The sequence below is a fragment of the Lactuca sativa genome, chromosome 4 (assembly GCF_002870075.4).
Source record: "Lactuca sativa cultivar Salinas chromosome 4, Lsat_Salinas_v11, whole genome shotgun sequence".
Lineage (NCBI taxonomy): Eukaryota > Viridiplantae > Streptophyta > Magnoliopsida > Asterales > Asteraceae > Lactuca > Lactuca sativa.
In genome coordinates this window covers 29,071,931-29,094,980 of record NC_056626.2, presented here as the reverse complement: position 1 = coordinate 29,094,980, position 23,050 = coordinate 29,071,931, and the positions used below count along the sequence as shown (strand labels likewise).

General features: G+C 35.7%; 2 protein-coding genes across 2 annotated transcripts; both read left to right on the top strand.

Moving 5' to 3' along the window:
* Window positions 1–3,079: 3,079 nt before the first annotated feature.
* On the top strand, window positions 3,080–4,240 carry LOC128133396 (uncharacterized mitochondrial protein AtMg00810-like). The gene has a single exon (XM_052770803.1). The coding sequence runs from the start codon at window positions 3,080–3,082 to the stop codon at window positions 4,238–4,240; it is 1,161 nt and encodes a 386-aa protein (XP_052626763.1).
* Window positions 4,241–6,784: 2,544 nt separating this feature from the next.
* LOC111894404 (uncharacterized) lies at window positions 6,785–7,357 on the top strand. The gene has a single exon (XM_023890476.1). The coding sequence runs from the start codon at window positions 6,785–6,787 to the stop codon at window positions 7,355–7,357; it is 573 nt and encodes a 190-aa protein (XP_023746244.1).
* Window positions 7,358–23,050: the final 15,693 nt, after the last annotated feature.

Genomic DNA, 23,050 nt, shown 5'->3' with positions numbered 1-23,050 from the left:
CAAAACCGGTTTCGGTACAGGGGAGAACTCCGGTACAGCAATCACAATTCTCCTTATTACCTTCATCCCTCGGACTTCCCAAAGCAACTCCACGTGAATGATGTTCTCGCAGACATCAATTATCCCGACTGGTCACAAGAGATGGAAAATTTTCTTCTAGCCAAAAACAAGATCGAGTTCATTGATGGGACAGCGTGAAGTACGCGAGCACTGCATCGCAAATATGGGCAGATTTACTCGAAAGATTCGGCAAAGAAAGCTCTCCCAGAGCATACGAACTGAAGCAGAGAATTGCGGCTGCTCGACAAGACGGGGCTTCCGTATCAATATACTACACAAACCTTCGATCGTTGTGGGACGAGAATTCGTCTATTCAACCTCTTCCTCGTTGTTCATGCGACAACTGCTCTTGCGATGTCGGGAAGAGGATGGACGAGTTTCAAGAAAAAGAGTGATTGTATCAATTTCTCATGGGTCTCGACGCCGATTTCAATGTCATCAAGACCCAAATTCTGGCAACCAAACCCACACCCACCTTGGGTACCGCCTATCATCTTGTGGCGGAAGACGAGAGGCAAAGATCAATTTGAAACGACAAAAGAGCTCAACCCGAGTCCGCTGCGTTCAAGGCTTTTCAAAGGAGAGATGGCAACTCTAACGTGAACAAAGAAAGAAACTCTTCAAGGGCTGCTAAAGACAGCAAAGAAGGTAGAGAAAACGAGTTTTGCATATTCTGTGAAAAGAAGGGTCACAAGAAAGAAGGGTGTTTCAAGTTAGTGGGATACCCAGAATGGTGGCCCAGAAAGAAAGAAAAGGGAAAACCGAGAGCTTCATGTATCGAGCCGGAGTCGAGCCCGATACCTGAGTTGACGAACGAGCAATACCAAATGTTCGTAAAGCATTTTTCTAGCACCAATGGCAACAATGTAACAGAACGCGTTGCTAATATGACAGGTAAAAGGGGTAATGAAGATGATTGGATTGTTGATTCAGGTAGCACCGACCACATAACATACTTACCCGACTTGCTCGAAAATAAGAAGAGAACTTTTTTTGAGCCTCATGTTGTCACACCGAATGGTGAATCTGCCTCTGTCGAAGGAAGAGGCGACTGTACTATCTCAGGGGGAGTAAAATTAAATGGAGTCCTATGTGTTCCAAAATTTAACTGTAATCTACTTTCCGTTAGTCGCATAAGCAATGATCTCCAATGTGCAGTAACTTTTTTTCCTAATTTTTGTGTAATGCAGGGGTTACAAACGAGGAACTTGATTGGAGCGGGTAGACGTCATGGAGGGTTGTATCGAATGGGGATGACCAAGGGTAGAAAGGCTATGGTGACTATCGCAGACACTTGGCACAAAAGACTGGTTCACGCTTCAAAAGAGAAACTCTCTAGAATCGATTTAGCTAAAAGTAATTCTATCAATTTTAGTAACGAAATTTGTGATTCTTGTGCAAAGGCAAAACTTGCCCGGACACCTTTTCCTATTAGTTCTATTAAAACCAAAGAAGTTTTTGATTTGATTCATTGTGATATTTGGGGCGGGTATCGGGTACCATCTTACACTAAGGCCAACTACTTCCTTACCATTGTTGACGATTTTAGTAGGGCTGTGTGGGTTTTTCTTATTAAGTATAAAAGTGATGCCAGTAAGTGCCTTGTTGATTTTCACAAAATGGTGAAAGTTCAATTTGAGAAACACATCAAAAGAATTAGATGCGATAATGGTGGAGAATTCACCTCCAACTTTATGCTTCAGTTTTACCACGAAGAAGGAATTTTGCTAGAAACGACTTGTCCACACACACCGCAACAAAACGGTGTCGTTGAAAGAAAACATAGACATTTACTTGAAACAGCTCGAGCAATCCGTTTTGAAGCCAATCTTCCAAAAAGATTTTGGGGGGAATGCGTTCTAACGGCAGCTTATATAATTAATCGTCTCCCTTCCAAAGTTATTAAAAATAAAACCCCTTACGAAATCGTTTGGAACCAAAAATCTCAATACAATCACATGAGAATCTTTGGTTGTCTAGCCTATTATAGAAATACCGATACAAAGGGGGACAAATTTGAGGAAAGAGGAAGGCCCGGCGTGTTCTTAGGTTACCCACAAGGAACAAAAGGATACAAAGTTTATGACATCAAAGCACATAAAATCATCATTAGTAGGGATGTGTTGTTTTGTGAAGACGTTTTCCCATTCAGGAATGTTGAAGCCAATCAACACAGTGAAGATGAAGAACCGGTAAAATACCATGATGACACATGTTATGGAAAGCACCCAGCCAATCAAACATTGGAATCCATTCCCACAAACGAGTCATCTCATGACGACTTTAATGCTTCCATCAATCTCCAAGACGAACATAGTCATGAGGATGTTCAATGGAGTGAGCCCAATAGCGTAGAAACGAGTTCGGATATCGAGCCAACCGAGCCCACGAATCAAACCGAGCCCACAAATCAACCTGCACAAAATGATGAACCATAGAATCCGGATGTTACCAGAAGCACCAGAATGAAATCACAGCCACATAAATTCAAGGACTTTGTTGTCAAACTCCCCCATTCGATCAACCACCAGCAGCCCGACTCCAATCGAGAAGCCTCGACGGTACACCCTATCTCTAATTTTGTTTCATATGAAAGTTTTTCCGAAAATCATAAAGCTTACCTAACGGCCATCACTTTAAATGATGAGCCACGATCTTTTAACCAAGCTTCTCAGGATGAACGTTGGCAACAAGCCATGCAACAAGAAATTCGAGCCCTTGAAAAAATGGAACGTGGACTCTTACCGACCTACCAAAGGGCAAACGGGCAATTGACTCAAAATGGGTTTATAAGATCAAGTATAAACCAAATGGCGAGATAGAACGATACAAGGCTCAGCTTGTAGCAAAGGGGTTCACTCAACTGGAAGGCGTTGACTATCATGACACCTTTGCACCAGTTGCAAAGCTAGTTACCGTGCGCACTCTTCTATTAGTTGCTGCCAAGAAAAATTGGTTCATACACCAACTCGACGTCAACAATGCTTTTCTGCATGGAGACTTGGATGAGGAAGTGTACATGAAAATTCCTCAAGGTTTTTCCAAAGAAAATGAGACTCGTGTCTGTCGTCTACAGAAATCTCTTTACGGGCTAAAGCAAGCCTCTCGAAATTGGTACCACAAGTTTACTAAGTTTCTTTTGAGCATAAATTTTCATCAATCTAAAGCCGATCACTCACTATTTTTACAAGATCATGACGACAGTTACATTGCCATTCTGATTTATGTGGATGACGTCATTATAACTGGAAACAATTTAGACCGAATTCAACAAACAAAAACGCAACTCGACAAAGCCTTCAGTATCAAAGACCTTGGACCTTTAAAGTACTTCCTTGGTATAGAAGTGGCAAAAACTTCCGATGGTTTGGTTTTGAGTCAAAGAAAGTATGTTTTGGACATTCTCAAAGATAGTGGAATGTTGGGGTGTAAACCAAGTTCCTTTCCCATTGAACAAAACTTAAAGCTAGACCGACGAGAAGAAGAAGCTCAAGTTGATGCTACTCAATATCGCAGACTTGTAGGTCGGCTTCTTTATCTCCAAGCTACACGTCCTGATGTTACCTATGCAGTTAATGTGTTGAGTCAATTTGTATCTGATCCACGACATAGTCACATGCAAGCCATGATTCGAGTCTTAAGATATCTAAAGGGAACACCGGGGCAAGGAATACTTTTGCCACGAACTGGAGAACCAGTGTTGACAGCTTTCTGCGACTCTGACTGGCTCGGATGCCCATACACGAGACGTTCCAGAACAGGTTACTTACTTATGCTTGGAGGTGCCCCGATTTCTTGGAAAACAAAGAAACAATCAGTTGTGTCGCGTTCTTCCGCTGAAGCTGAATATCGAGCTATGGCCTCCACAGTAAGTGAAGTCTTATGGGTTAGATGGCTCTTAAAAGACTTGCAAGTTGTCATTGACTCGCCAACCACGTTGTTTTGCGATAATCAGGCGGCACGTCATATAGCTAACAATCCAGTGTTTCATGAACGAACAAAACATGTTGAAATGGATTGTTTTTTTGTTCGTGAGAGGGTTGCTTCTCGAGAAGTCGTGTTAATGAAGATTGACAGCAAAATGCAAGTTGCTGACTTGTTGACAAAAGGTCTTGGTACAAATCAACTTCAATTTCTGCTTGGCAAGATGGGCGTTAAGAACCTACACGCTCCATCTTGAGGGGGAGTATCGGATAATGTAATTATCGTCTATTTTGTTTATCTTTATCACTTATCGCTTCCTAGTTTTCAGCCTAGTTGTTTGACTTTTCTATTTAAGCATGTATTGTTATTCAATTCAATTAATGAAAATTACACGATTCCCCTGATACCATTGGAATTTTAGACATACCGATTTTAGTAAATCAGGATCATATTCAAACTTTTCACACTGAAATATATTTGAATGACGATATATAACACTAAAATAATATCTAAAATATTAACAAACTAATATGCTAAAGCATTCTATGTAGTTGGATCGAACAAATTTGGTTCAAATCAGTTTGACAAAAATGTGAAACTAAAACCGACTAAAAGTTTATACTTAGTCAAACAAATTTGGTTCAAATCGATTTGCTGTTTGAGGCGATAATTTGTTTTTCAAATTTAACAAATAATGTATAACAAAAATTTAAAAACAAATGCCAACACAATAAATAATATAGTCATTAAAACACATCATATAATTAAAAATCAAATGAATCATTCATTCATATTAAAAAAAAAACGGAGTATATGGCGAAGTGCAACATCCCAAGAAAACATCTAAAAAACTAAATAAAAAATACTTTAGATTTATTTATATAGTTAGATTAAATTTGAAAAAAGAATTTTAGAACAAGGTTCAAAATGAAACATATTAGAGTTCTAATGTTATATGTGGTTTCATTTTCACTTGAACTATGCTTAATGTCTTAGGACTAAAGTAGAAATGATCTTGGACCAGTTTGCAACTGGTGTTCATGTACATAGACTATGTGACCGATATACTTGGTAGCTGGTACGCTTTTTACTTAACGGTATATTTTCCAAAATAAAAAAGGTCAGTTTTCTTTAAAATCTATAGGATCACTAGTGGCACCAAACGTATATAAAGTGTAGAATAGTAACCAACAAATATATAACGAATCCTTTAATTACATTTCTACATTATAATCAGTTATTATGTTACCCCAGGCCCCAACAAAAACAAAAGAAGAATATTTATGAATAATCAAATAAAAAAAAACATTTCTCAGCTTCAACTTCCAACGTGCTTATAAATTATTCCCTTATTATTGTTTTTCCTTCCTGCACATTCACAATCCAGAAAACTAAATTAGTAAAAAGAAAATGCATGAGTAATCATTAAATATAGACTTTAAACAATAAGAAATAAGAAAAGATCGATAACTTACTTGGCTTATTTTTATTTCTAGAGATAGCAATACGAGGAATAAAAACCCCAGTTCCTTTGTTGTTGCTTCCCCACAAGCTTAAAATCGAAGCTGGGACTGAATCACAACCACCCTCATTCCAATAAAAATAATTACTGGTTTGTTTGACTGTTTCATATCTCCGTTTTGTATTCAATGAAGAGCTTGAATATATTTGGGTGTGGCTCGAAAATTCTTTGTAGTCATGATCATCTATCAATGTTAATACTCGTCTTTCGAGTTCAGCATAAAAAGCATCATCATCATCATGCTCATGGATACCGAGTTCTTGGGCACTGTTGATTATGTCCATGTTTTGAGAATTGAAGGGATTTGATAACGATGAGGGTTTTGAGAAATTTAAATAAACAGGTATGAAATGGAAGACGAATGATTTGTAGGATTCAGTTAATGTTTCCATATTCAAAGGGGAATGAATGGTCTTCTAGATTCTCTCCAAATCAGTAATATTCCGTGACATGCACATGCCTCTTGGCATTATATAAAATATGTGCATGCATGCATGCCATATTAATATTTTTAATATATCTAGGTAAAGTGTGAAACTAATTAAGTATTAATTCACTTCATGGTTATTGGATAGAGTTGACAAGATCAATTGAAAACGATCAAAATTGTTAAGTCATGTTTAACTTGTCAATGTTTTTTTTTTTTTGGAAACGGTCAACATTTTTTTAATCTTCTCAATTTTGTTGTTTGTGTTCATGTTTAACCGAGTACGTTGGAGGTCTTCAATTGAGGTGTAAATAGTTCTTAATGTGAAGGACGAGAATTGTAATATTTTTTTTAAAGATTTAAGGTATTAAATTAATTAGTTCACTGAGTTGAACTGTAGGTTGACTTTATTTTTCATTGATTTGGTGATTTGGAATTTAGTGTTTGATTAATATGTCTTTATTTTGCAGGCGTATACATTAAATAGCTATAAACAATTCAATAAACATTAACTTCGGGTATCCTTATCATTCACATTTAAATTCAATGAGAAGTAATCGTACAAGTTCAAAAAGAAGTCATATGTGACTCTAATTGGGTACAATCGTAGACAACGGTTAAAAGGCTTAAATATTAAAAGATATTGTATTATTTTTAAAGGTTTAAATATTAGAAGATATTGTATTATTGTTGTATATTTTTGTATTTTAGAAAGTTAGCCTCAATGTATCTATATATTTGTTTATTATGTTTAATGAAAGTCATCGAGTCATTTTGATTCCTTTATGGTATTAGAGCTCCCAAAACCCTAATTCCTCCCTTGACAGTCACGACTGCCATCACCGCCGCCAATGCTTGGAGACAACCCAAACCCTTGCAAGGACTCCCTTCATCCGGTGTATATTGTGACAAACATCCAAAACAAGGTTCGAGTCTTGGATGGAATCAAAGTGACTTACTCCTCATGGGTAAAATTGTTTAAACTCCATGCTCGCGGATACAAGGTCTTGTCACATATCGACGGTACTGTGCCGCCAGCCAAGACCGCTCTCAACTATGCACAACGGAGTGAAATTGATGTTATTGTCCTTCAGTGGATCTACGCATCCCTATCTGATGACCGACTCACTCGAGTCCTAGAGAACGACGTCATTGCTCATCAAGCATGGGAAAAAGCCAAGCAAATCTTTCTAAATAACAAGGGGTCTCATGTAGCAGCCCTTGAACAAGAATTTACAAACCTCACCCTCAAATCCACGAACTCAGTCAAAAGCAATTGCCATAAGTTGAAAGACCTTGCAAATCAGCTATCATATGTTGAAAATCCGTTCTTTGAAAATTGTCTAGTCCTCCAACTCATCAGAGGTCTTCCACCGGAGTATGATATCGCCGCCGCCTACATCAATCGGACGCTACCTGACTAGGATACAACTTGAAGCATGCTCCAACTGGAACAAAATCGTCAAACTTTTCGTAACAACAACACAACCAGCACTATTGGTCTCACGGTGACTGAAGCCAACGTTGCATCTGATTCATCATCATCGCGACCACCACCAAGACAAACTCGTGGAGGTCGACCGAACCGAAAATCCCATCAGCCTCCGCATGGTTCTTATCGATGCGATCGTTTAAATTAAAATGGGCCACCTCCATCTCATTCTCTCAATAAGCAACCTGTTCCTCACCCAACTGGTCATGAGAATCCTTACAAAACTGCTCCTTGGTAGACAATGATGTCGCCCATGCGCTTATCCAAACCAACAAGGTTGATCATACCCATGGTATCCTCCACAACGGCCGTCCTCGCAACAAACTCAACAAGGCAATCAACAATCAGATTGTTCCTTCGACAATTAAACATAATATTTGGTATATAAAAATAAATAAAATTGTTATTTTAGCTGATCGAAGAGATCATCAATCCATGGAAGTGGGTAACGGTTCTTCACCATCAAGTTTTTCAACTCCCGGTAATCAATTCACATCCGGTGTGAACCATCCATCTTCTTCACGAACAAAATTGGTGCTAACCATGGAGAACTGCTCATTCGGATAAACTGTTTGCCCACCAACTCCTGGAGCTGAAAGCACAACTCTTGCATCTCATGCGGTGGTAATTGGTATGACGCATTAGCAATCAGGGCTATGCCAAGATCTAAATCAATCCTAAATTCAACCTACCTTGGAGGAGGCACACTGGGTAAATCCTCCGGGAATACATCTGGAAAATCTATGACTACAGCCACATCCAAAACTTAAACTCCCCCTTCGACCTGAGTGTCAATCACGTAAGCAAGATAACCCAAACATCAATGATAAAGATACTGTTGAGCCCTGGCGGCTAAAGAAAAAGCCAAACCAACCCTGGTACCCTCGACATAAATAATCATTTCTCACCCACTTGGGGTTCGAACTACCACCCGTTGTCCCTCACAGTCAATCATGACACCAAATATGCTCAACCAATCCATCCCTACTATCATGCATAGATCCCTCATGGGGATGGGAATCAAATTGACCGTGTAAGTCACGCTAAATATCTCTAAGATACAATCTCGAAAAAATGCTCGAAGCAGAAGCCCCAACCTCGTTGGCAATGGAAACTCACAACAGACACTCTAACTCGGAGATGCTTATTGAAAATCCTATTGAGGGACTGAGACACACAAGACCAACTCGCACCTAAGTCAAAAAGCATAAGAGTAGGTAAGGAATTCACTAAGAAGGTACCTAGCAGAAACACAATCATAAGCATATAATAAAATATCTTGACATAATAATAAATGAAAACATACCAGTAATGAAATCAGGCGCCACCCTGTCCTCCCTTGCAGTGAGCTGAAAAGCATGATTCCTTGCCTTCGGGTCCTCAGCTCTCCCCTGTCGCCCATCTATAATCCTCAAAGTAGCCACGGCTGGTGTCTGTACGGGCCGAGCAGCAAGCAAAGGACACTAGGTCTTCACATGGCCCACCTGATCATAATTATAACAAATCCTGGTACCCACAGAAGGATCCTACTAATGATATTTCCTCGCGAAATTCCCTTCCTTTCCAAATTTGTGGCACCTAGTAGCTGATCAACATGCTCCCGCATGTGTCTTCCCGCACTTACCACAAATGCGACCCCTCTGACCTCCAGATTGTGAATCAGCAGGCTTGAACCACTTTATTGCTAGCTGTGACTGAACCGGAGCATGCCTCTATTCCCTCGTTTGGGTCTCAATCGCAACCTCTCGCCTCCGTGCAACATCTTGAAGCTCGGAGAGGGTACGGTATCAATGGGTAGACACAAACTCCTAAATCCCAGTCTTGAGCATGCTCAAATATCGTGACATCTGGGCCTGCTCCAAAGTAGAATACTCAGAGCAGAAAAGAGCTCTCTCAGTAAACATCTTGGTGATCTCCGTCACCAGCTCTATCGTCTGCCTCAACGACAGATACTCCCGAGCCAACCTCTCCCTCTCCACCAGGTGAAGATACTCAGTGAGAAACATCTTCGAGAAGTACCCCCAAGTAACAACAATCATTTGCTCGGTAGTATAAGAACTGGTCACCATGTTCCACCAGTCCTTCGTGCCCAGATGAAGAAGGTTCAGGGTGCACCTGACCTTCCAATCCTCCAGACAGGAACAAGTAAAGAAGCAGTCATCCACGTTAGAAATCCACCCCATGGCCACAATCAAGCTATTGACCCCATCAAACTCCGAGGTCTTCATATTGTTGAAGTTCCGATACTGAAATGGCCTTCTCCCTTGAATCCTCGCAGCAGTAACAGTTGTGGTAACTGCAACAACAACCTTGGTCGTAGTGGTGTATTGCTCATCGAAAAGTTCAATCATCATGGTCTTAATAGACCTAAAAATCTCTGGGTTAGTACCCGAACATCTACAGTCACGTCAGTGGAAATCAAATCTGAATCTCATCATCAATGAATCCTGTCCTTACCGGGTTGCCCGCTTCTGATCCAGAACCCCAAGTGATCAGCATACTGAAAAAACAAACCGGAATACACTAGAAAACCAAAATTCATACTATAATATCATATTAAATTTTTACATCCACAGGGTTCGTAACTTCCTTGATATAGGTACGGGTCTTATGCTTCCAGTAGTACAAGCCCATACTACTTTCCACACCTACCTGTATTTGTCTAAGAGGATCTTCATGACCACCAACCCAATAGACTCATCAACTAGTCATACAAATACATCCTATACATACTCTATCAGGAGTGGCTAATTCGTCCTCACACTGGCCTGATATAATCCATACTCACTTATGAAACTTCCACTAACCCTGAAACTGCTCATTTATGCTAATCATACATAACACTAGATTCGACAAACAATCGAATACAAGATTCTACCCTAAGCCCACAACCAAACAAGGAACATGAAATAAGACTAAATTAATCATTCTTAGGCTATAAAATTTTAGTTATATATAACTATATACACTTAGCAACCTCAATAATAATTTCAGTTCCATATAGTATAATAAGATATTCTCATATGCTATCAGGCATCATAGATCATACAATTCTATCATGAAATTCCTAAAGACCCTAGCCTACAAACTAATATGCAGTTCTATCATAATCATCACAAACAAATAACAGTGTGGGTAACTTGGGGATTACTTCTTGCTCCGTTTGATCGTATAGATCGCATCCTTCTTTAGTTACCTTTTAAAATAATTGTGAAAACCTTTGCAGATCCTTAGTTTGAGTCTATATTTGCACGAATGCTTATCTAATTCACTCAAGCTAGGGCTATGATACCAATTTGTAATATCCCAAAACAAAGGCAAAAATTTTAGTTTTAAAACCATTCCAAAATCCATAAGTTTGAAAAAACAAGTATCCAAAAGTCACAATCACGAATCAGAGTATCCCAAAATCATAAATCACATAAAAAATACAAGATTATATGCATGATCAAGCCTTCGCCTTGTCCCTGTCCTCTGAAGTACCTGAAACCATAAAATTAAACTGTAAGCCAAAGCTTAATGAGTTCTCCTAAGGTACCACACACAACCAAACAGATAACAACAAGAATATATGAGCCTTCAGCCTAACTAGACTGCCTCGTAAGGCCTACAACCTATATGGACCGCGCTCTGGGCCTTCTTCCTGACTGGACCGCCTCATAGGGCCTACATCCTATCCGGACTGCCCCGAGTATCTTGGACTTCAACACAAAACTAGACTGCCTCAACCCAACCATAATATGTCGACATATGCAACAAATAAAAATAAACACATATCCAACAAATACATGTAATCATACTGATATTCCATTCTATCATATAACCAGCATAACATCATCCTATACAGTAGGATACACAACCTAGTGGGTTGGCATTGGTGCCTTCGACCCATAAGTACAGTGAGGAAAACTCACCTCACAATCTGAAGGATAGATAAACTAATCACTGCTCTAAATATTGTCTCTATAGGTCACCTATACAATAAACAGGGACCTAATTCTCAAACTACTATTCAAATTTCCCAAACTGACCTAAGGTCAAACTTGGTCAAAGTCAATGGTCAAAATCCAGAAGTCAAAATCCCAAATAAAGCTAAGTACATACTGCATACTTCATCTCTATGCATGGTGTAGAGAGTTCCTTCCCAGATTACGGGACTGCAACTTTGTATGGACTACACACCCCCTTGGTATGCCCTGCGTACTTGGATAGGTCCAACTTTCTTCATTAAGTACTTATTCCTTTAATATCTTACGTCTAGAACTTAGATCTAATCCTAAATATCATCCAAAATCATAAAGTTTCCAACTTTATGACTTTGCATGGCTAGAAGGTGCCCAAAACCAAAACCCTGAGTTATTACACAAACCTAAGCTTCATTTCTCTTGCATGGGTGAAATGAAAGAATCAAGATTGCATTTTTATGATTCTAAACACACACAAACGTTAGAAAATGCTACTCATGTGGTCTGGAGTAGCTCATACTCAACTAGACCAAGAAGATGGGACAAAAGGACATAACACTACGAACTAGCAAGATCTAACAAATCATTCACCAAGTTCAGAACTGAATACCTCCTAGAGAATGCTTGAGAGGTGCAAATCCCAGATCTACAATGCTTGAAGCTTTCCATGTAACACTATCAACTTCTTCCTTCAAAATCACCCAAAAACACACTTTTAGCTCACATGGCACAAATATGGGGTTAAGGTTTCAAGGGAGTCATTTGGAGAGATGGAGACTGATAATGGAAAGGATTTTTGGAGGTTAAGGTGTTTAAATAGGGCTCAAAACACAAAATTTAGGGTTTGCACTTCAGTCGAGTATGCCCTGCGTACTACTTATGTACGACATGCATAGTCAAAGGCACCCATGTTACTCTTTAATAACTTACACCCAACGTACTTCCCATGTACGTTCGGGGTAAGGACCATTTTTGCAATAATTAAATACCTGAGTCAATAATGGAAATACCTGATGCTGGGTGTTACATGAGCGTTATTGTAGAAAGGTTGGATTTGTATATACTTGAAAACCATCTACTTCAGTGAAATAAATGAATTGTTGATTTTGTTATCATTGTGTGTTTTTACAAGTTTTTACAAGCCTATATATAACTTATTGATAAGATTAGGGTTCAAAACATGCCATTCATGATTGGAAATGGAAATTAAATCATTCATGTATTAAATGAAAATATCATAATAATCTATAATGCATTTTGATCTTATGAATCAACCAATTGATCTAGTAATCATAGTGATTTCGATATCTCCTAATAGTCAGGGTTTGAAAGCCTAAAGCTTGTAAATCATCTAAGTGTGATTCAATGCTCCATTACTCTAGAACTTTAATGATGAATCTAAAAATCATGTTTCACTTTAAACCCTAACATGAAAGAGATGGAGGTAATGAGTAAGCTTATACCTTCAAGGATCTCTAATGGAAGAATTAGGGCATACTCTTCAATTTTTCCTTCAAATTTCACACCCAAACACTTCTTTTCTTTAAATCACCATGCGAGTTCCTCATTCCTCTTCTTTCGATCAATCTTAGCTAACTAGGGAGAGTATGTAGCTAACTCACAAGTTTGAGAGTTTTGGCAACTATAGTCCTTCCCTTTCATATTCTCTCAACCACAAAATTAGTGTGCCTAGATGTTTTGTTAACATGTTATGTCTTATATTAAACCCCACTTTTAAAATTCTTATCATTTTAGTCCCAAGTTCACGTTATGACAAAATGACTTTAGTTTGGCTAATTTACAATTTTAACCTTATCTTCCATATATTCAATCTATGGTTTAATTTAGTTCAATCTTTGCATATATATATATATATATATATATATATATATATATATATATATATATATATATATTCAAATGTGGATGAACATTTATTGTGCAGACGTGCGGACAAGACTATTATAGTGCTTTTCTGTGAGAATAACTAAGACAATATGTTGTTTTGTAATATGAATACGTTCACCCTAACATAATTATTGTCATTATCATGCATTCTCACTAACTAAATCGTTATAAGGGTATTATAAACTTTTTTTAATGATTTTCATTTTGTCAGAATGTTATCACAATGTGTTATTCATAATCATATTCTATAATAATGAAAATGAGTGAAAAACAATGTGTAAGAACAAAAATGAATAAGAATTAGTGAGAATGCATGATAATAATGATAGTTGTGTGAGGTTGAAGATATTCACATTATGAAACAACTTATTCTCTTAGTCATCTCATAGAATAACACTGTTTACACACTTCCGTACAAAAGATATACATCCACATTATATCATAGCCATATATATATATATATATATATATATATATATATATATATATATATATATATACACACACACACATACACACGAATTAATAAAGTAATTTTTATAATTACTTTTAATCCATTTTATAAAAAAATAAAAAAAATAAAAATTGCATTTCATATCATTTTATTTAGATAAGAAAATATAAATTTTAGTGTGGAAACTTAAAAAAGCCAATCATTCCATATATTTTCTTTGGTTTTGGTCCTTTAAAATTTGAAAAGACAATTTTACCCATATTATTTATTTTTTACATCTTCTTTATTTGTTTTAATTGTTTTATAATTAAAAAAAAAGCAAAAAAAGAAAAAGAAAAATAATAGGACGGGTCCACCCCTCTCACTCATTCTCTCTCTCTCTCTCTCTCTCTCTCTCCATCTTCTTCCAGACAGGATCATCTCAACCAAACTCACCAAACCCACTACCACCCAATTCACAAACCAAACCCCAATCTCCTTACAAGTCAAAATCAAGCTTCCCACCAGAATCATCTTCGGAGATCATGAAACCATCACAACATTCAACCCCTGTGATCTCATTCAACTCACCAAGAATAGACTCGGTGGTGGATCCTTAGGCACACTTTACTAAGTTATCGTCCTACTCTGGCTCCATTATCACAATCAGAAAGATCTGTAAAAACATCACCCATGGCAGCAAATTCGAGCACTGGATTAATTTTTTCGGCGGCCTTCGTGGCAAACGGTGGTTGTTGCCGCTCTGATTTGGTTTTTGGTACGACGGCTAAGCGTTTGTTATTCATGACTACTAATGTTTAGGCAGCTTGGAAGAGTTCCTACATGGTAAGCAATCCCATAATTGAAAACTAGGGTTTTTAATTTTTACCTTTAACCGATTTCAATTTCGCAAGAAGCGAAGGTGTTCAATTTATGCTGTTAAATTGGGAAATCGGATAGGAAATAGCACTCGGAGCAACGAAAGCAGTATCATCGATTCACAGTCATGGTCTTCTCAGTGCGGTGATAAAATCATCTAACTTTCTGATTCAAAGCGACTTCTTACCTCGTCTTTCTAGCTTTGAAACGTCTGTGGTCGGAAAGAATGTGTTACAGTTTGGGGATTTCGATATTGGAGATTATCACCGGAAAGAAACCTTCGATGACTAATTTAGGGTAGTATGTAATGGAGAAAAGAAAGAGAGAAGGGCTGAAAGGTTTTCCCATTAAATGAGAAAGGAACAAGGGTGGGGAAGACGGTGGGTAGAGAGAGAGAGAGAGAGAAAGGGGGTTGGGTGAGATTTTAGTTTTTATTTTTTATTTTTAATTATTTAAATACCAAAGAAAATAGAAAAAAGAAATGAAAAGGGTAAAATCGTCTTTTTAAGTGCATCAGGGACTAAAAACCTAGAAAAATCTTGCTTTTGGACCTTCCATACAAGTCAAAAACTTTTTGGACCCCATCCAAAGTTTTTAGCAAACCACAAGGACCAATTTTACAGTTTTGTCTTTTCTGTTTATATGAGGAAAAAAACACTAGCTAATTAGCGTCATTCTCATTTAAAATTTAAAAGGAAAAGCTCTATTAATAGCAAATAAAGTTCCAATCGCGAGCCCATGGTCTTCTTTTATTGGCAATGCCTTTTTCCAACTCGCCAAACCATTTTTCACCAACTTCACCACCCCAAAAATTTACTTCCAAATAGGGAAAATACCAGTAATAGTAAAAAAAAAATGAGATGTATTTTCAAATTTTAGACATGAAAATGGACAGTTCCGGATATAGACATGCTGGAGCCAAAAAAATTTTTAGGGTGTTCCTTATAAAATAATTGAAATATATATATATATATATATATATATATATATATATATATATATATATATATATATATATATAGAGAGAGAGAGAGAGAGCGAGAGAGAGAGAGAGAAAGAGAGAGAGATACAAAAAAATGGCCTCTTAAATACAATTTTATATATATATATATATATATATATATATATATATATAAATAAATCTAAAAAAGAAAAACTAAAAACTAATTTAAATTAGCTAAAAATGGAATTATGAAAATTTATAAAATTTGATGTATGAAATATGTAAATTTGGAAAACTTACTTATGAAAAGAATTTAACTTCCAAATATAAGGGGCCAAACTTTAGCTTTAGAAATGAATTACAAAAAAAAACATAAGAATCGAAGGGCAAACTTTAGCTTTAGAAATGAATTACAAAAAAAAAAAACATAAGAATTGAAGGGCATTAGGATCGAACTCTTAAACTATTGAATAGAGATATAGTGCCTTGCACTGAGCTACATGAGTTTATTGAATAACTTACATTCAAATAGGTTTATATATCTATATGAAAAAAAAAATTGAAAATTTGAGGGTGGACCTGGGCCTACCCTGGTTCTAAGGTGGCTCCGCCCTTGGACATGCATTCCGCGGAGATAGCTCCGTGGAATCTACTATAACTCCGCGGAATAGCAAAATCGTAAATAAATCAGTGTATTAAAAAAACTCAAGATCAATTCCGCAGAGCTACAGTGGATTCCGCGGAGCTCCATGGAGGTAGCTCCGACGAATGGATCTTCTGGTTTTTTTTTTTTGTTTTCAAATCGATTCTTCGGGATTTATATTTATTTTCCCAACTAATTATTTACAAAAAAAAAAGATTATGATAGCATGAATTTTTCTTCATAATGTTTGGAATGAATGTGAAGGGAAAGAATTGGTCTTTTAATTAGAGATCATTACATAAAAGAATCATTGGAGGAGATTTTTTTTTTTTTAAACTGAAGATCCATTCCTCGGAGCTACCTCCGCGGAATCCACTGTAGCTCTGCGGAATGGATCTTGAGGTTTTTTTTTTTAATACACTACTTTATTTACGATTTTGTCATTCTGCGGAGCTACAGTAGATTCCGCGGAGCTACCTCCACTAAATGTATGTCTATACCCGGAAATGTCCATTTTCATGTCTAAATTTTAAAAATACCCTCGATTTTTTTACTATTGCCGGCAAAACAACAACATATAGTGGATACCGAGGCTATCAAACATCGATTTTAGATGTGTATCTTCCACCGATAAGGTTTTCACTTCCAAATTTGAAAGTTTGGTTGTAAAATCTATGATCACTTCTTTTCCATCCTTCAATTTGCAACATTCATAACCAAACTGAAAAATAAATGAGAAATTAAGTTATTTTTTATCTTTTATGCCTACAATTATTTGTATCCATTAAAATTATGACAAATCACCATTCAATTTAATTTTATTTGATATATTCCTAATACGGTCTTAATGAATTACTTAAAAAAATCTGAAATGATGACACTTTTCATAATTTTATTTGATAGAAATATTTATAGGCATGTATGTAATGTAAAGTAGGAAGGCAATTTCATTTCTCAAAATAAATAAAAATCATCTCATCGAATGACAGAGGCACAGAGCCAAGAATATGAACATGCATGTATGGTACAACTAACGAAGCTGAAGATACAATATTTTATTAACTGTTCAAAATCAAAAAAAGAATACATAAAAAAAAACAAATTTTGTTATTATTTTTGAGATGCTATAACACCGTTTCCCATATAGCTCTACGCCTCCACCATTGCTCTTCTGCTCCCGATCATTTCCAGTTGAGAGCAATTGGATTCATTGAATGGATTTTTCTTAATAATATGGGTTAACTAATGGCTCCAAATTTAAATAGAATATAACATAGTAACGAAACACCAAAAAAAAAAATATTTGTCACTTGCTTTCATTATATTTCTACATAGTAATCAAATGTTATGTTGTCCCAACATAAAATCAAGAATGAATATTTATCAATAATCAAATAAAAAAAAAAGTTCTCAGCTTCAACTTCCAACGTCCTTGTAAACTATTCCCTTGTTATTGCCTTTTCTTCCTGCAGATTCACCATTTGAAGAAATATCAGGAAAAACAATGCATGCTTAAATACTAAAACTAAACCTTTAAACAATAAAAAAAAAAAGACAATTAATTAAAATAACTTACTTGGTTTATTTTTACTTCTAGAACTGACTATACGAGGAATAAAAACCCCAGTTCCTTTGTTGTTGCTTCTCCATAAGTTCAAAATCGAAGCTGGTACTGAATCACCACCATTGTCGTCATTCCAATAAAAATAATTACCGGTTTGTTTGACTGTGTCATATCTCCGTTTTGTAGTTGATGAACAGCTTGAATATTTCTGTGTGTCGCTCAAAAATTCTGTGTGGTCGTGATCATCAATCAATGTCAATATTCTTCTCTCAAGTTCAGCATAGAAAGCATCATTACCGACTTCTTGGGCACTGTTGATTATGTCCATGCTTTTGTGAATTGAAGGGATTTGATAATGATGAGGGTTTTTGAGAAATTTAAATAAATAGGTGTGAAATGGAAGACGGATGATTTGTAGGGTTCAATGTTTCCATATTCAAAAGGGAACGAATGGTCTTCTGGTTTTTCTCCAAATCCTTGACTTTATTTTAGCATTCGTGACATGTCTCTTGGCATTATGTATATGTGCATGTATTCCATATTAATACGAGTGAATTATAGAAATAGTGAATTATAGAAATGGTTCCTGTGGTTCGGTAAAAATGGCAAATTTGTTCAAACCTTTAAAAAATTGATAGTTTGTGTAATTATGGTTTAAAAAAATTACACTATTGGTCACTTTTAGCTAACAAGCATTTGTTTAATATATGTAAAATGACCAATCTACCCTTAATTTTTTCTTTTTTTATTAGAGTTTAGGTCATTTTTTGTCACTTAACTTTTGGTTTTATACTCATTTGGTCACCTAATTATTTTTAAGTTTTAAAAGGTCATCAAACTTTTGATTTTGTGATCATTTAGTCACTTAACTACTAAGAAATGTACTATTTAAGAAGGTATTCAAAACCGAAAAAACCAAGAACTGAATAATCCATAAACCAAGAATCGAAAATCATATTGAATACCACTATTCGGTTCTATTCACTTCCGGATTGGTTCAGTTTTCGGTTAAAAATTTCATCCATAACCTACAATGCTTTCAAAAATAGTAAAAAATAGCCCAATGAGATGTATCTAATGGTGGTTAAAATAATCATAAATCTTTGCAACACGTTATAGCAGATTTTAATAGTTAAATAATAACTTAAACATAAATAAAATAAAATTATTATTGTCTTTTATGTGGAAAAATAATTTTTATAATGTTGTCTAAATCTTTTTAGTAACACCGTAAAAATTAAAACAATTTTTCTTTTTTGAAAAACACATTTTTAATTAAACAATTCGTTCACAAAATGTCATAACATCAAGTTTTCAAATCACAAATGTCTCCCAAGATCAAAATACATCCAATTCTCATATGTGTGTACGAATCAAGCCGGCGCCTTCCCGCGGTCATCACTGGTACCTGAAACACATAACACTGAACACTGTAAGCATAAGCTTAGTGAGTTTCCCCAAAATATCACTCTAATCACATAGTAGCCACTCGAGGCTGTAACTCTGTTGACCCTCTGGTCAATGTGTCTCAGTGGGGCCCTCCAGCCCGCCCCAACTCTCTGTGGGCCCTCTGGCCCTAACTCTAGGGACCCGAAAGTCCCAACTCTGTAACTCTATAATCATGCATATCATATATCACAACAAATCACAACACATAATAACATGCAATCACTCTGGCATATAACTCTATAATACTCTGTCTCTGAACTCTATTACCACACTAGGTAAAGTATAGTGAGAAGACTCACCTCGGGTGTCTCGGTAAATATCTATCTCGGAATAAATGTGATCTAGCCTCCGCCTAATCACACAAAGTAATACACCCATAAATACAACTAAACTCAACCCTAAAGGTCAACAAGGTCAACGGTCAACTTTGACCGAACTCGGCGAGTGCACTAGGGCGACTCGGCGAGTCTATACGTGTCCACCGACTCCCATGGATCCTCTCTTGACACGTCGAGTGCTTCCCTAACTCGACGAGTTCCACCTGGCATGAATCGCGGGACCACCACGACTCAACTCGCCGAGTCTCAAGAACAACTCGGCGAGTTTAGGCTTGACTCAGCCCCACCCCTTGACTCTTCCTGACTCACTGACTCGACCCCTCAACTCGGCAAGACCACTCACTGAGTGGTTACGGGCAAACTTCATGCTACTCGCCGAGTCTGTTCTTCAGACTCGGCGAGTCCATGCCATGCATAAACTCAAACTCACTTCTGAGGTCAGATTTGTTCCATACAATCATAGATCTGGCCTCCCCAGGCATGATAATCACGTAAAGTCCAAACCTTGGTGCTCAAACAACAACTATTTGCTCATAAATGATGTTTTATCCCCATATCTCACAACTCTAGGTCAATACTCTCATGAACCCTCATAAAGCTTAAGGAATAAAGCTTTACTGGACCTCTATGGATCTCATCTCAAGCCTCATCACAAATAGGGACGAAATGGACATCAAATCTAACCAACAAAGGGGTCAAGAAACCCTAAACCCCCATGTTCAACATAACAACAGAAAAAGGAAGCCAAATATACCTCCAAGATGATGCTCTGAGCTCCAAAATCGAAAGATGTCCACCTCCCTTGTCTTCTCTTAGCTAGAATGTCCTTTGCCTTGCCAAACAAAGCTTCAAGGGTCAACAATGGCCTCTTCTCTCTCTCCCAAAATGCTCAAATCTCTTTAGGGTTTCTCTCTAGGGGTTGGTGGCTGCAAATGACGGCCATAAGCCCCTTTAAATAGGTCTCAAACTCTGGAAATTAGGGTTTCATTAAACAGCGTGGACTCGCCGAGTCCAGAAGCGAACCCGCGTCCAAAACCGCGATCCTACTTGGCGAGTTTGGACTCCAACTCGCCGAGTCTCCTCACAATTCACCCAAAAATACAAGAATAAATAATACCTGGAAATCCGGGGTGTTACATTTTTTTAGGTAAATTACATAAATAGTCAACATGATTTGGGATAATTTGTGTGTTTTGTTTCATCATTTATATTTTAACTTGCACAATCACTATAGTTTGTTTTGTATCGATGTTGGTTCTTGGTCGACTTCAAATGATTCCATTACCCATAAAAATCCAAACTACACTTTGTTTGTTCTTTCTTTATTTTTAGAGTAAATTACATGAATGGTTCCTATGGTTTAGAGTAATTTGCACGTTTGGTCCATAACTTATTTTTTTTAACTCGGAAGGTCCCTACTGTTTGTTTTTGTTACGTGTTTGGTCCCGATCATACCTAAAAAGACTATTTTGCCCTTGATTTTTTAATTTATTAAAATAAAAACACCCTCAACCCCACCCTTCACCTTACCTTACGTACCTCCAGCTAAGTTTTTATCAATTTTCAAAAATCAATTTTAGCAACATTAACATCATTTCCACTCTTCGAATCCTTGAATAACTTTAAGTTTTTTTTTCTCAATTTATCATGAAAACACGGTTGAAGTGAGTGGTTCTTAAAAGCTGTTTCAATTGTTCATGGTGTTCTTGCGTCAAAAAAACATGAATTAGTGACGTTGGCATGGCAATGATTTAGGGTTCTTACTAAATGAGAGAAGACATATATGTGTGTGTGTGTGTGTATATATATATATATATATATATATATATATATATATATATATATATATATATATATATATATATATATATATATATATATATGACAAAATTGCAAAAATGGTCCCTATGGTTTTCAAATTATGTGGTTTTAGTTCAAAAATGTTTAGTGGTACATCATTGGTCTAATTTTGGATACCTTGTGCATTTTTTATCCAAAAATATTAACTTTAACAACTTAGCAGTTAACTTTTTTAAAATGACAATTATACCCTTAGGGACATACTATAAAATAAATATTATAAATAAGAGTAAAACAATCTGGTTGCATGTTCTTTTCACGTGATTGATGCAAGCTAAGGATGAATCAATGTTAAATTGAATTATAGTCTAAGTTGGTACTTGAAGATACTAACAAGTTCTAGCATCTTCCATTCTCCAAATTGTTTAATCAAAACAAGCACTTTGAATTAAACCTAACCTTATTAGTCTACTCTAAACAAGCTCTCAAAATATATTTAAAGATCGCATTAAGTTTTGTATGAATGTTCCCACCAATGTTTAACACTACTCACAAGCACATAAGCATAACAACATTCAATTTTAGCTTACACCAAATTTAATCTCATTACAGAAACACTTCGATGTGTGTCACTAAGCATCAATTTTATAAAACAATTAGGGATTTTACAAATCGAATAACAAGAATGAACTTACCCAATTCAAGAGGCCAATATAAACCCGATCAAAAATCAAACTTTGAGTTATAATAAAAGTGAAATGGTTGGAAAGAAAAACGATGTAACATCAAATCATTTTATTAGAAAAATTAATAATCCAATTTAATAACATTTATTAATATATAAATATTATACTAAAAATAACATTTTGTTAATATATAATAATCTAATAAAAAATTAATCCAATACAAAAGAAATTAAAAAAGGAATTAATTAAAAAAAAATTAATAATACAATAAAATAATCTTTAAGAATATACAAATATTATTTATTAAAAAATATTTATTAATAAATAAAAATCCAATAAAAAGAATTAAACCATTAAAAAAGAAATAAAAAAATTTAATTGAATGAAAGTAATAATACAATAATATATATCAATATAAATAATATATTAATAATAACAATTATTAATTTATAATAATAAAATAAAATGGAATTAATCCAATTAAAAGGTTAAATAAAGAATTAATCTATAATAATTTAATAAAACTAAAATGAAGAGATACAAAAATGGTTCTTATAGTTTGGTTGCAAAAATAGTGTAAATATGTTATTTTAACAAAGGAAATATAGTCAAAATGTTAAAGTTTGACAACCACAGAGACCATTTTTGTAGTTATATATATATATATATATATATATATATATATATATATATATATATATATATATATATATATATATAGAGAGAGAGAGAGAGAGAGAGAGAGAGAGAGAAAGAGTTGAGTTCAACGTGGGACCATTTTAAATTGTAAAACCAAAGAACCGAACTTTTTTCCAACTTTTAAAGCTTATTTTTTTTTATCGAAACAAACAAAAAATATAGAAATTCATAACTTTTTATTCTATTTTCATTGATATTAAATTCGATATAATTTTTTTTATCTCGTCAAATTTACAATGAGAATCTCTATAGATTCACATTATGAATCTGAATTCACATTTTTTCAATTGATATAATGGTTCGTTGGTTCTATGGTTC

Coding starts and splice junctions, on each gene's coding strand:
- LOC128133396 (XM_052770803.1), top strand. CDS start 3,080: ATGAAAATTCCTCAAGGTTTTTCCAAAGAAAATGAGACTCGTGTCTGT.
- LOC111894404 (XM_023890476.1), top strand. CDS start 6,785: ATGCTTGGAGACAACCCAAACCCTTGCAAGGACTCCCTTCATCCGGTG.